The sequence below is a fragment of the Triticum urartu genome, chromosome 5, assembly GCF_003073215.2.
Source record: "Triticum urartu cultivar G1812 chromosome 5, Tu2.1, whole genome shotgun sequence".
Classification (NCBI taxonomy): Eukaryota; Viridiplantae; Streptophyta; class Magnoliopsida; order Poales; family Poaceae; genus Triticum; species Triticum urartu.
In genome coordinates, this window is record NC_053026.1 from 131,315,281 (window position 1) to 131,330,631 (window position 15,351).

Sequence of the window (15,351 nt, forward strand, 5' to 3'; positions counted from 1 at the left end):
ATATACTACTTCCTTACAACTTTCGGTGAGTCACACTGTCTTGTACTACAAATTCTGTTTTTGCTTACTAGCTAGCTAGATGTTAATAATTAAGTGTATAGGGTTTAGGATAGTTGATTAGTGTTATGCACACGCCCGCTTAATTAAGACATGCAAACGTGTGCGCATGCAGTTATCACTGGGTCTTGTTAGACATTAAAGTTGAAGAAGGAAGAGCTGAAGTACTGGACTCACTACTTAAAAAAGAAAGTGACTTCACCATCATGAAGGGGATACTCGACATGTAATTTTAATCATTATTAACTATATCTCAGCCTATTTAGTTCATCATTTCCTGATATCAACTATTTAATAACCCCTTTATTAATTTTCTTTGCCGGCGGCCAGGGCTTGGACAAAGTTCATCAAGGTGACTCCAGGCAAATGACGACAAAAGTTGTTTCGGTATCGACCCAGGGTAAGTAATTAAGTACTACTAACTAGCTACCATCTCTTTAATTCTTGTTTCAATACCATTAATTAATTATCATGCTTGATTAATTATTATCTGATTAAATTCTATTCTCGTAAAGGCCCTGAAGCAGGCGCCGGGGACTGATGTGTGTGCATACTACGTTTTCGAGAACATTCGCATGATGGCGTCCGAAAGGAGCAAATCTCAAAGACAGGAATGGGTACGTTTGCCAGAACACTATTCACAATTTTTACATGATTATCGATATCCAGTCACACAACTAATACACATGCATATTGATCTCCTTCTTAACAGTTCAAAGAGGTGCGGGACCAGCTCCTAGCAACGGAGCGCATACGATCACTTCAAGAGGAAATAGCGGGATTTTTGCTCGACCAGGTCATAGATCCCAAAGGACAATACTATTATCCGCTACCGCCCTCATGAACCACTCCTAATTGTCATCGTGCTCGGAAGGCACCAAGGCAACATGTAGGAGAAATTGTATATATACCTAATTATATATATATATGGCTGGACTATTCTGTTACTAGTAACAGAATAATATTCTGTTACCCCTTGCCTCTATAAGGGCGCGCACGACACAATTACTTGAATCTAGCCCACGGGCCCGAACCGGATGGATTGAAAAGAAAAGAAAAAGCAATTCCACACCAACTCGCCCACCCACCTCCCGAGTCCCCAATCCCATCCACCCCTGCCTCGCCGCCGCCCCATACCCCGCCGCCTCGCGCTGCCCACGGCCACCCCAGTCCCCCACCGCGGCGCCATCCTCGTCCCCCACCGCGGCGCCACTCCTCTACACCGACGCGCCGCCGCCCCTCTCCCCAGATGCTTCGCCGCACCGCCCCTCTCCCCTGACGCGCCGCCCCTCTCCCCGAGCTCGCCGGCCATCCCCTCCCCCCACTCTTTCCCAAAAGAGGCCGCCTCCCGAGCTCTGCCATGCGCGGCTGCGCCTGCTCCACTGTCCAGGTGACACCGGTCGACGCCCCAACCGCGTGCCGCCGTATACTACTGCTCCTTTCCATGAGCCACCTCACCTTCTCCTCCGTGGATAAGTTCGCCGACGAGCGAGGACTCCGGATCGAGCCGGCCGACGCCAACCTGCTGGTGTGCCACCCCCGCCCCAGCCATCTCCTCCACCACGGTGCACCGCTGCCTATTATGGCCATGGGCAAGCACAAGCGCCACCCGGTACGGCCCCTCCCCTCTCCGGATCGAGCATCTCCACTTGCATTCATTTGAGCTTTGCACTGATGAAACCTGAATTGTTGAACTGTTCATCCACATGTGACGCCTATATTATTTGAACCAATGAAATTGCTACCTATGATCACGAGTTCTTGAACTGTTCATGCAGACTTGGTAGCGGGTTTTCAGCACTGAAAATGCACCTATGAAGCCAAAAAAGTGTCCTGAATTTGTGAAAAAAAACCCTCACTAATGAACCTGCACTGAAAATGCTCATGAAACGAGAGACATGCACTTTGGATGTGTGTGTTTGGTGACTCCTCTCCCTTTCACGCTCGAATTTCATCAGTTCAACCACTTGAATTCATCAGTTCAAGTAGGGTAACAGAATAATATTTTGTTACCCTACTTGAACTAATGAATTCAAGTGGTTGAACTGATGAAATTCGAGCGGTTGAACTGATGCTTTCTGTTGCTGTTAAAAATCGTCTTCTTTAGTTCAAATTTTTTGGCAATTTTTTTGTCGAAACGGGGCGTGTAATATATCATTGGAAAGCTCTTGACGTCCACATTTTATTCTTATAATTTGTTTTTGCAAAAAAATTATGATTTAAGAGCAGTTTTGAAAAAACCATTTTTTTTAAATCGAAAACGTGAATCGTATTTTGGACCTAATTTTCAAACACTTTGTCGGAATTGAGTAAATGAGATGGCGTTGGGAAGCTTGTGAAAATCCGCATCTTCCATATATCTACTATTTTTTTAAATTCTATATGATTTAAAAGTAATTTGAAAACGGTGAAATTCTGGGCGAAACGTTTTTTCCCTGTTTTTTGCAAACGGTTTGTCGTATTGACGCAAATGATATGGCATTGGAAAGCTATGGAAAATGCGCAACTTTTGTGTATAGAAAGTGTTTTCTAATTCCTTACGGTTTAAATACGAATCCAAATATGGTTAAAATTGGTTTTGAACACGGTTTTTTTTAAAGTTTGTCGAAATGGGGCAAATAATATAACGTTGGATAGCTATCGAAAATGCGAAAATTAGTCATGTTGAACGTTTTCTCTACTTCGCCACTGTTTAGGAGTAATTTTGAATAAGGTGAAACCCATCGCATTGTTTTTCCTGTCTAAAAAATAGAGTACTCATATTGATCTATGTCTATGTTTGTACTGATGTATTTTTCACAGAGTAGTTTTGAATGGTTCCGAAAAAAAGAGTACTTTGAATGGATGTCTTTATGATTTTATACTTGCTCCCATATTTTAAGAGTAATTTTGAATACGGTGAGAATCATCGTGCTGTTTTTCTGTCTGAAAAACTGAGTACTCGTACTGATCTATGTGTGTGTTTGTACTGAGGTACTTTTCAAAGTAATTTTGAATGGTTCCAAGAAAAGAGTACTAGCACTGATGTTCATATGGATTTGTACTGAGCATGTTTTCACATACTAGACTTCACTTTATTTTTTGGGTATCATAGTCCCCGAACTTGCATGGTTTATATCGCTGAACTGAATGATATTTTTTAAAAGGAAAAAATGTGTGTGTTTGTTTTTTAACTCAATTTTCTTGCAAGATGTTTTGGACTTCTCTTGTTTTGTGACTTAACTTTTACCATTTGATTTTTCATTGTGTTTCATGTTGTTTGAGCTTTTCTCAAACTTATTTGGGACGTCGTGTTGAACTTGCAACTTTTTTATTTGTGAACTTGCTATGTTTTTACAGTGCTAATATGCACGAGAGCAGGGCGAGGCAACGATAGAAGGAAGCTACGTGTGATGATCGTGGAAGCACTACAGGGCTGAGCCACAACAATGGTTGATGGCAAGCCGGCACGTCACGACGTGTGGCGGAGAGGCATGGGGATGAGTGGGCGGCACACTAACATTTCACTTGAGATGCGCCTGCTAGACTGACCTCATTATCCCATCTGGACAAATCAGTTGCAGAACTTGGACGTCAGCGTCACAAAATACCAAAAGCTAACGTTCTTTTATTTTTCAAATTGATCATTGTTTTTAATTCCTACTGATCAATATTTTTGATTCAAACCATTTTTTATTCTTGTATGCACATCAAGGTGTCATGTACTATACCTTTGAAGAAGTAGCAATCATCTCATCATATACATAAATTTTCTTGTCCGAACTTATGGTATCATCATCACTGAACCTGCATGGTTTCTGTTGCTGAACTAAAATAAACTTTTACCCAAATAAATGTGAACATTGGGACATTTGTACAACAAGAACTGAATCTAATACCAATATTGAACTTGCAGGTTTCATCTAGCTACCAACGTCAAATTTACTGATCCTAAAATCAATCACCACCACAAGACAATAAAGTTCTCCAAATGGTTGCTCGAGGAAGAGCTAGCTGCTGAATCCGATCACATTTACCGCTGGGAACAGCCAACCACTAGTTTGTAGAGGGATTTAGCGACGTCGGCAGCCGCCATCTCGCACCTGAGAATCAAACCAAATATTCAGGCGGATAAATAAGTGCACAAGAGATATTTCTTTAGCAAGACATTTTCACGGAACAGGCAAACCAAACTTTTTCAATGAACACGCAAATCAATTTCTTATAAAGCTTCCTAGCCCATTAGCTTCAACCTTTACAAGACAAACTTCTTTCTAGGGGCAGAACAGAAGATGAACTTCTAACCTGCAGTTTTTCACACTGAATTCCAATCACATGTTGAATTTTCTAACCTGCAGTTGCAAAGAAGCCGTCCCAAGTCAGGCTAGACAAAGATGTCCGGTTGGCCCTTGCCGTATATGGAGAATTTCTAGAATTTGGTAAAACAATTGAAGTAGCTTGGTCTGGTTAGTATCACTATCACCATAACTAGATACCTGTACTACTTTTTGACTATAACAAGAAAAGAAAGCACTAGCTAGTGTTCAAAAATATAGAAAGGGGGATATTTCTTAAATACAAAATTCAGAAAAGAATGGTGCTCTCTATCAGATTGTTGATGCATGAAAATCGTATGAACTTCATATACTGCAATAGAGTTTCATCAAGTGCACACACACATTGGCGCGCGTCTTGCTACACCGAAAGCTTGCGATGAACTGTTTAAAGTTTGAAAACTGAACCTTTTGTTCTCAAGTACTGACACTACAAAATATAAATATATATCCATTGTTTCTAACACAAAAGAGTGACCACGAATACCAGCACTACAAAAATGCACTCTACAGGTATAGACTACAACATACTTCACATTACCAGATTGCAATTCTTCTTGTAGATGATATATTTTTCCAATGAACTAATGAACTGAACAAGATTCACATGAGACATATGACTTTTGGGGATTTCCTCAAGATTATGCGCAATAAAGCATCCGGACCGAAAACAACAGACAAGCTGAACTGAAAACCAAAATAAATGGCCTATGGGTTCCTCATATAGCAACTAAAACTTCAGTACAACGACACCTTTTATTGCTGCACTACTACTTAAACAAGGTAAATCGATAAAAAACTGAACTAACAAACATCTACTTAATATCTTTGTGCATGTCCATGGCGGCAGTGTGCAACCGTCGAGCATGTAGCTCGAGTGCTGGACGCAAATGCCCTTAGTGGTGGCTGCTATCGCCGCAAGAATGTTGGACGTATTGCCAGCTAGCATCCACGAAAACCGAGACAAAATTGAGTCTTGCACAAGATCAAACTAATATAAACGCTTGTTGCATCCATCAGCAGTCATGCATAACCAAGCAATGTGCAAAGCAAAGGGGCTGGTGTGTTCTCCCTGTGTGTGTGCTCGACTTGGACGGATGTGCGGTGCTTAGTGAAGATGGTGGCCGCAACCCACGATTCTACTTGTACTGGCGTCAACGCTCCACTTGGACGGCTGCCAGCACCCCTGGTGGAATTCAAGCTACAGCCAACATTAGCAGGAATTCAAGCGAAAGAAGCGAGAGAGGTTAGTGAAGAGAGGAGAACAGGAGAGACTAGCATAGTGGAGGTTGGGAAAGGAGGCAAACTCCTGAGCTGCGGCGTCGAACGACTCGACGCTGTGTCATTGAACGACCCATGGTGGCGGCAGTGAATGATGTCGTGCCATCGCGCAGGGCCAGCACCAAGGCTAGCACGCATGGGATCCTGCGTGCGGCGGCTCGTCGGACCTGGATGGCGGTAAAGAGAACACGGCGGCCCTGCGATGTAGACCTGGGTGGCCCTGAAGAGGGCCGGGGCTGCGGACGAGCTCAGCGGGGATTCTCGGGGCGGCGGTTCAATTAGAAACACAGTAGCAATTTTGCTGCCATCAAATGAAATTTGCATGGTTCAATTAGAAACACACAGTAGCAAACATACTTGCAGATTTTTTTGTGTATAAAAAAGCTAGTGGTTTAAATTGAAAACATGGACAGTGCCACCACACATTTTCTTTTAGTATATCTTCTCATTTTCATCCAGTGCATGTTTTGTGTTATAGGAACAAAATGGAAAACATAAAGGGAATCATACTTATGATTGGGAATTAGATATACTGCATAGCTTACATTAGATGGTGGTCGCAGTCCCACTTGGACTGCGGTCAGAGCTCGACTTGGACGGCTCCCAACAACCGTGTATACCCCTGGCTGCTGCAAGTTTGACTTAGTGAAGATGGTGCAAAATAGATAAACCCATTTTTAACACAAAACTGCAAAATGCACTGTACAGGCAGAGAGTACAACATACAACTCTCATTCTCAAAAATATTTAAACATAAATAGCTCTCAGAGTCTGAGCTGTTGTTTAGTTTTTTGTCGAACTGATGCAAAAATCACAGTGATTTGTCATATAACATAAAACCAATGAACCGAACTGTTTCAATAACACTCATGAACTTTTGTATGTGCTTATTTATGAATTGGTAATAACATATATAGTGAAATGGTAGGCCTAGTGTGTTTTTTCCTTTGTACATAGCGCATTTTTACGAGCTACATAGGCAAGATATACATGATAATCTGTTCAGAAAAGCATTTTTGAAGGCATGTTTTTGAGGCAACCAAACCTGACCAAGCATGGAGGCTTCCCAGGAGGGTCTCCCCATCCCAGTACTAGTCCATTTAGGGTCTCATCGCATTTTGGAGTTCTTTGGGATCCAATGGTTCACCCAATTAAATAGCATGCAAAAATCTTAATCATCTTCGGATTCCACTGTTAAAAATGGGTTTCAAACACCACTTCTAGACAGATAGTGCTTATTTTGCTCTCGGACGTCGACTGAACAGACAAAAACAGAACGCATTACTTGCGCCAACAATCCAGAAATCCCCTGAACAGAAAACTAAAACTGAAAATTATTGAGATACCTTTGGGCGAATCACTCTGCATATGTTGGTTCAGATGTGCTGGTTAGACTGGCTCGCACGTCGACGTCACAAAACTCGCACTTTGGACGGTTCTCCTCCCATCTGCACTGACAGGTTGCAGAACATGCATGAGGAAACTCACTAAACAAGCTCACCACCTTGTGGTGTTAGGAAACAAACAGTAGCAGTCTTTGAACTGAAACTAGATTTCGGATTGAATTATACTAAATCAAGAAATTGAACTGAGTGTGTGACGAGTTAGTCAATGTGAAATTGAACTGATTGTTTCACATCATGCTGCAGGAGCGGGGTGGCGGGCAGCCGAGGTTATGGGCTAGAGAGAAGGAAGGGGGAAGAGGAACTGATGGGAGGGGCGGGTCTGACCTGATTCCAGGGGCGCTCACATGGGATCCAGGCACACGAGCAAGAAGTGACAGCTTGCCAAAGTGGCTCGTCCGGTGGCGTATCAAGGAGAGATTGCGGTAGCACGGTGAGACCGTGATGCGGGCGCCCCTAAACTGATGTGAATTTTGTTGCCAAACTGCTGTGCAATCATGCAATGAGTGAGCTACCATATAATATGAAGTCGAGCTCTCTCTAACACACATCAAAATATTTTTTACGGTTGGTCTGTATGAACTAATGACAAAATACACATTGAACTGATAATAATATATTATTTTTTCATATAGGAAACATGTTCTTCTCCACATGAACTGATACTCTAACACACAGAGAATTGTTTCCATGCTTTTCTAAGAACTGAGGATAAAATAAATAGTGAATTTCCAGGATCTCATTGCAACCTTGCTTCCTATTCAATTAAGGATTCATGTGACACTTGCTTCCCATTTCATCGGTACTAGTATGACTCAACAATAAGTTCAGAATTGTAGACGGCATCCTTGTCAGTACGACTCATCAGTACTATATGGATGCTACTTTTAGCATTAAGAATAGTACTGATCGGTACTAATATTGTGTAAGTTGTACTGATCAGTACTGCTACTTGTCGTCGACATGCACTGATCGGTACTAATATTGTATAAGTTGTACTGATCAGTACTCGCAAGGTAAGTAGAGTGGAGTAAAATCTGCAGCTTCCATTGCAGCGGAGATGACGTCGACATGCACTGGAGCATGGCGTGCTGGAGTGATACACTTCGCGTAGACCGGTACTTGAACTTGCTACACATCCACACTAGCACCAGTAGCACAAGTTAAAAAAACACATGGCAGCACATTCAGTTGAAAATAGAAGAAAGCAGAACACAACATTTAGAAGATGCTCCAAATGCCGCACACGAGCGAGACCAGGATGCAGACGCAAAGTTGAACGGCCAGAGCAGATCAACCAGGACGGACTCCACAGATGCACAGGGGGCGGGAGGAGAGAGGCGCGCGGCCGTCGGGAAACATGTGTGACATGATTTTGTGGTGGAATCACTAATGTCCTGAATGCATTACATGAAGACGTGAAAGGGAGAGGAGTCACCAAACACACACATCCAAAGTGCATGTCTCTCGTTTCATGAGCATTTTCAGTGCAGGTTCATTAGTGAGGGTTTTTTTTCACAAATTCAGGACACTTTTTTGGCTTCATAGGTGCATTTTCAGTGCTGAAAACCCGCTACCAAGTCTGCATGAACAGTTCAAGAACTCGTGATCATAGGTAGCAGTTCATTGGTTCAAATAATATAGGCGTCACATGTGGATGAACAGTTCAACAATTCAGGTTTCATCAGTGCAAAGCTCAAATGAATGCAAGTGGAGATGCTCGATCCGGAGAGGGGAGGGGCCGTACCGGGTGGCGCTTGTGCTTGCCCATGGCCATAATAGGCAGCGGTGCACCGTGGTGGAGGAGATGGCTGGGGCGGGGGTGGCACACCAGCAGGTTGGCGTCGGCCGGCTCGATCCGGAGTCCTCGCTCGTCGGCGAACTTATCCACGGAGGAGAAGGTGAGGTGGCTCATGGAAAGGAGCAGTAGTATACGGCGGCACGCGGTTGGGGCGTCGACCGGTGTCACCTGGACAGTGGAGCAGGCGCAGCCGCGCATGGCAGAGCTCGGGAGGCGGCCTCTTTTGGGAAAGAGTGGGGGGAGGGGATGGCCGGCGAGCTCGGGGAGAGGGGCGGCGCGTCGGGGGAGAGGGGCGGTGCGGCGAAGCATCTGGGGAGAGGGGCGGCGGCGCGTCGGTGTAGAGGAGTGGCGCCGCGGTGGGGGACGAGGATGGCGCCGCGGTGGGGGACTGGGGTGGCCGTGGGCGGCGCAAGGCGGAGGGGCATGGAGCGGCGGCGAGGCATGGGTGGATGGGATTGGGGACTCGGGAGGTGGGTGGGCGAGTTGGTGTGAAATTGCTTTTTCTTTTCTTTTCAATCCATCCGGTTCAGGCCCGTGGGCTACATTCAAGAAATTGTGTCGTGCGTGCCCTTATAGAGGCGAGGGGTAAAAGGAACGTGTACGATATGTAGTATTATAAAATAACAGCAAACAAAAAAAAATTAAATGAAAAACACAAAATTAAAGAAAAAAGAAATCATAAAATCAAAACCTCCCAAATATTTTAGTACCGGTTGAGGTCTCCCCGCCTCAAATATTTTAGTACCGGTTGAGGTCTCCCCGCCCCTGGCGCTGATTCATGCCACGTGGTGGCCCTTTAGCGGCGGTTCGTGCAGAACCGGTATTAAAGAGAGGGGGACCTTTAATCCCCACCCTTTAGTGCCGGTTGCAGAACCGGCACTAAAGGTCCTTACGAATCGGTGATACATCTCGGTTCTGCACTAGTGTACTCTAGCAAAACTAGCCAGACTATTACTTGCCTTATTCTGAGAGCGAGAAATATAAATAATACAAGTTTGTCTAAGGCGCAATAAGAATCTAATTTCATTTACCAAGGAGGCATAAACCGACCGGTCCACTGCATCACATGAAATCATGGACACAGTCACTTCCGAGTCCACCTCGATGACAATGGGAATTTCAGTCCTCTGAATGGCTAATGATAGACCTTCTATGCACGCGCGCAACTCCGCGTCTCCGCTTCTAGAGCATCTATGCAAGCTAAGAATAAGACCGTCCCCATATTATTACGTAGTATCATTCCAGCGCCTGCACTATTATTCGAAACATAAGAGCCATCAGTATTTAATTTCATCCAACCATGCACTGGCGGCATCCATACCGGAGAAATGTTTTAACGTGGAGCTACCACTGGTGCAGGTGACCGGTCATATGAAATAATGGTTTTGTCCTTTATCGGATCAACATCAGTATTCAGCGTGACACCAATCAACTCATCCAGATATCTCTGCAGAAATTTGACAGATACTTCCATGGTCGGTTCTGGTCTGTGGTGGTTCACGACCGTGGAGACGCGTGACGCAGAGTGTCCGCGGCGCGGTGACGTAGTCGTGCGTAGAAGCATGCGGCGACGTTGGACGGAGGCGTTCAAGACGACGACAGACAACGAGCCGTGTCAAGATTGGAAGGAAAATTGTTAGCCATGATCTTGCATGCATGTTGTTAAATGGTTGTTAGCTACATGCATGGCTGGGTCAAGTGTGGCGGTTGAGAGAGTGGCTCACACCGGTGCCCTGCATGTACTTAGTGGTTAGTTCGTGCGTGTGGGTGCTGACCGAGTAGTGATATTAGGTCTAGCTTGTTGCTCGGCTGTGCATGCGTGAGGCTATATAAGATGTGTGTCTGGTGTGTCCACAGATTGACTTGGAGTAGTAGCTATTGTTGAAAATATGAGCAATTTACCAAATGATTTTATTAACAGAAATACTAGATAAAACATGACTAATATAATAGAGATAAAACAAGTCATGCTTTCTGAGAGAAAGAAGGTAAATAGTATATCTATAGCAGACAGTAGAACTAGTTGCATATATGAAGTAGAACCTAACATATGTAGAGCAAGTACTAGTACGAAAAATTGTGGCAGGACATCTAACATAAAGAAGAACACGTACGGGACAGCAGCAGCAGTAGCACTGGACTTGCGGTCGGTGTCCTTGCCAGCCATGTCGCTGAGGAGGTTGTCAACGTCGGGGAAGAAGTCGTCGTTGGGGAAGTAGTCGACAGAGTCCGGGGCGTCCGTGTCGAAGGAGTCAGTCAGTAGTCGCGCAGAGCGCTCCCCAAAAACCTTATCACCCTTCTCCCGTACATGACTCAAAGAGGTGCGGTTTCGGAGGCCTACTGTCCCGACATGCGGTGCACGCCGCAAGCCGGGATGAGGAAGATAGCAGCAGCTCAGAGATAGAACCGATGGCGAGAGGAAGGAGAAGTTCTGGTGCGTCTCTCTGGGAGGAGCGACCTCCCTTTTATAGACGCAAGAGAAGGAGGCGAGAGGGCAGTGACGGAAGGTGAAACGAAGAGACGGAGGCGAAGCGAACAGCCAGCAGCCGAAGGGCTGCACCGTTCGCATTCGAACTCCACTTTCACAAAAATCTTTTCAGCTTCCGTGTGACCTTTCGTATACCCGTAGTGCGTGGCAAAAATTTAGATATCGGCTCGGCTCATTCCCGCAACCCGCGACACGTCGTGGCGTGGCGTGGCGGGCGGCGGAGGAGGAGCGCGCGTGGATATCCCGAAAGAACCTCCCTTATAAGGAGGTCCAACTCCCACTAAACTAGCAATGTGGGACTAAACTTTAGTAGTATCCCTTGCCTTGCACAAATGGGCTAAGTGGGCCTCTAAAATTTATTAGGAATTTCTGAAATAGTTATTGGGCTGCCCAAAATAGACTAAATTTCAGCAATCCCCCACCAGATCCCAGAGGCACACAGAAATTTGCCTTTGGTTCCAAAACACTGTTTTATATACCGGTACTGTAGTGGAGACTGTTAAGTTGAACTTCCACCTAGAACTCTATGCTACACTAGTAAGCAACTTGAACAGTGGACTGGGCCTTGAAGTGCAAGTTTTCTGTGAATCTATCTTCACATAAAGCCTTGACCGATACGTGGCTACCGCGGGTCTTCCCCGTGGGTGGAGCTTATGCGTCATACTCCGTGACCTTTTACATTTGACAATCAGACTCATATAGGTGTGTTCTTCAAAAGATGTTCTGCAGGCTAACATCTCTGCTTAAATAAGCCACTTAGAACATATTAAGATATACATCAACCTGCCATGCAGATTAGGAGAGTATTGCATCTTCATGGAGTGGGATTGTGAATAGTAAGGATACTCTCCTCTCAGTTGACCAACAGTTTGTCTTCCACATCTAATTCACGGGATCTCCGATCATAATGAATAGGTTACCACTGTGAACAACTCATATTGTGGGTCTAGTGCTGTGAGTTCTGCTTCCATTGTTGACCTCGTTAAGATGGTCTGCTTGCAAGACTTTCAAGAAACAGCGCCACCTCCATGAGTGAATACATAACCGCTCGTGGCCTTTATCTCATCAGCATCTGAGATCCAGTTTGAGTCACTATACCCTTCAAGCACCTTTGGATGCCCGGTGTAGTGAATTCCATAATTTGCAGTGCCTTTCAAATAACGCAAAACTCTCTCTAGAGCTTTCCAATGCACATCTCCTGGTTTTGAGACAAACCGACTCAGTTTGCTAACAGCAAAAGAGATGTCAGGTCTTATAGCACTTGCTAAGTACATAAATGAGCCAATAATCTGAGAATATTTCAATTGATCTCTAGCAATTCTTCGATTCTTTCCAAGTAACACACTCGCATCATATGGTGTTGGAGAGGGCTTGCAGTCACTATAGCCAAAGCGACTTAAGATCTTTTCCACATAGTGAGATTGAAGCAATGTAATCCCAACATCATAGTCTCTCAACAACTTGATGTTCAGAATGACATCAGCCACTCCTAAATCCTTCATCTCAAAACAACGAGATAGGAAAACCTTGACCTCCTTAATAACATTCAGATTTGTTCCGAAAATCAGTATGTCATCAACATACAAGCACAGGATAACTCACTCGCCCCACCATGGCGATAGTACACACATTTGTCAGCTTCGTTCACAACAAAGCCTGCAGCTGTTAAAGTTCTTTCAAACTTCTCATGCCACTGTTTGGGTGCTTGCTTAAGTCCGTACAAAGACTTCAGCAACTTGCACACTTTCCCTTCCTGACCATCTAGTACAAACCCATCTGGTTGTTCCATATAAATTTCCTCGTCCAACTCTCCATTTAGGAAAGCAGTCTTAACATCCATTTGATGAACGAGAAGACCATGCGAGGTAGCTAGTGAAAGTAGAACTCGAATAGTGGTCAGTCGAGCCACAGGTGAGTAAGTATCAAAGAAGTCTCCACCTTCCTTTTGGGTATAACCCTTAGCCACGAGCCGAGCCTTGTACTTTTCAATAGTACCATCAGGCCTAAGCTTCTTCTTGAATACCCATTTGCATCCTATAGGTTTGCACCCATAAGGACGATCAGTTAGCTCTCAGGTTTCATTCGCCAAGATGGAATCCATCTCGCTACGAACCGCTTCCTTCCAGTAGTCAGCATCTTCAGATGCATAGGCCTTTGAAATAGAACTGGGAGTGTCATCTATGAGATACACAAGAAAATCATCACCAAAGGACTTTGCAGTCCTCTGTCTCTTGCTCCTAGTAGGAACTTCATTGTTCTCCTCCACAGGACTTTCAAAGTGTTCCATCGAAATGGCAGGTTCGGTAATTGTAACTGGTCCCTGATTCGATGAACTAGGCATCTCCTGATTAGATGAGGTAGCCATATCCTTCATGGGAAAGATATCTTCAAAGAAAGTCGCATCATTCGACTCCATGATCGTACCGACATGTATGTCAGGTACCTCAGATTTTACAACCAATAATCTATAGCCAATGCTATGAAAAGCAGATCCCAAGAAAACACAATCCACAGTCTTTGGTCCAAGCTTCCGCTTCTTTGGAATTGGAACATTGACTTTCGCCAAACAACCCCATGTTCATAGATAAGAGAGTTTTAACCTTTTCTTCTCCCATTCCTCGAATGGAGTTATCTCTTTGTTCTTTGTGGGAACTCGGTTTAGGACATGACATGCAGTCAATATTGTCTCCCCCCACCATGCCTTGGAGAGACCCGAAGTGTCTAACATGGCGTTAACCAAATCTGTTAGAGTATGGTTCTTTCTTTCGGCCACCCCATTTGACTGAGGTGAATAGGGAGGCGTCCTCTCATGGATTATACCATGTTCCGCACAAAAAGCATCAAATTCATTGGAAAAATACTCTCCACCACGATCGGACCTAAGCCTCTTGATTTTTCGATCAAGTTGGTTTTCCCCTTCAGCTTTATAGATCTTGAAAAGTTCAAAGCCTCATCCTTAGATTTCAGAAGATACACATGGCAGTATCTAGTGGAGTCATCAATTAAAGTCATGAAATATTTCTTTCCACCTTTTGTCAAAACACCATTCATTTCACATAGATCTGAATGTATGAGCTCTAGTGGTGCAAGATTTATCGTTTCCGCAGTCGTGTGAGACTTACGAGGTTGCTTAGCTTACACACACACTTGACACTTAGATCCCTTGACAGTGGTGAAACTAGGGATTAAGTTCAACTTCGCTAGTCGTGACATGCAACCAAAGTTAACATGACAAAGACGTGAATGCCACACATTTGATTCACTATTGTTGCAAATTTGATTAACAACTTTATTGCAAATGTCTGATAAGGATAAATGAAATAGGCCTCCTGACTCATAGCCTTTACCAACAAAGGTTCCATACTTGGATATTACAAATTTATTTGACTCAAAGACAAGCTTGTAGCCATCTCTACACAGAAGAGATCCGCTAACAAGATTTTTATTGACGGAGGGGACATAATGCACGTTCTTCAGCCGCACGATCTTCCCCGAAGTAAACTTCAGATCGACCATGCCAACACCACGAACATAAGCACTTGAACCATTGCCCATCAGCACGGTTGAAGTCCCCGTGGTCTAATAAGACGAAAATATGGAAATATCACCGCATACATGCACATTAGCACCCGTGTCAATCAACTAGTCAGGAGAATGACATACTGAAAGAATAATGGGAAATATACCATACCCAGCATCCTTCATGTCAGTGTCTCCAATGACAACATTAGCGGTCTTGCCGCCTTTCCCAGGATGACGCTTGTCATAGCGATTAGGGCAACTAGGAGCCCAATGATCAGGATCCCCACACACATGACAAGCACTTTTCTTGTTGCCATTCTTCTTCTTGAAGTTCGTGTGTTGCACAGCCTTGTTCTTCCCATCAAACTTTGCTTTACCATCAAACTTGCCCTTGTTCTTGAACTTGTGGGGCTGAAAGTTTTGCTTCTGTACCACATTGGCACTAGATCCTCGCTCAATACCTCGAGCACGTGTGTCCTTTGCTCT

The 15,351-nt window shown here is 44.4% G+C and overlaps 1 protein-coding gene across 16 annotated transcripts in view; it reads right to left on the reverse strand.

Annotated features, from left to right (window-relative positions):
• Positions 1 to 9,381, reverse strand: part of LOC125508188 — a 56,497-nt gene extending 47,116 nt beyond the window's left edge. The window contains exons 1-7 of one of the 16 annotated variants that reach the window (XR_007283245.1): positions 8,802 to 9,381; positions 7,382 to 7,541; positions 6,998 to 7,099; positions 6,197 to 6,280; positions 5,678 to 5,952; positions 4,342 to 5,556; positions 3,796 to 4,139 (exon numbers count right to left, since the gene is read on the reverse strand). Coding sequence is in view for 1 of the 16 variants with exons in the window: in XM_048672794.1 (XP_048528751.1) it covers positions 7,860 to 8,198; positions 8,802 to 9,164 (702 nt within the window). In the remaining 15 variants the exon portion in view is untranslated. Of the gene's footprint in view, positions 1 to 3,795; positions 4,140 to 4,341; positions 5,953 to 6,196; positions 6,281 to 6,997; positions 7,105 to 7,381; positions 7,542 to 7,578; positions 8,199 to 8,801 lie in introns of those variants that run through there. The other 15 variants (XR_007283239.1, XR_007283240.1, XR_007283247.1 and 12 more) reach the window with 15 other exon arrangements.
• Between the last annotated feature and the right edge of the window lie 5,970 nt (positions 9,382 to 15,351).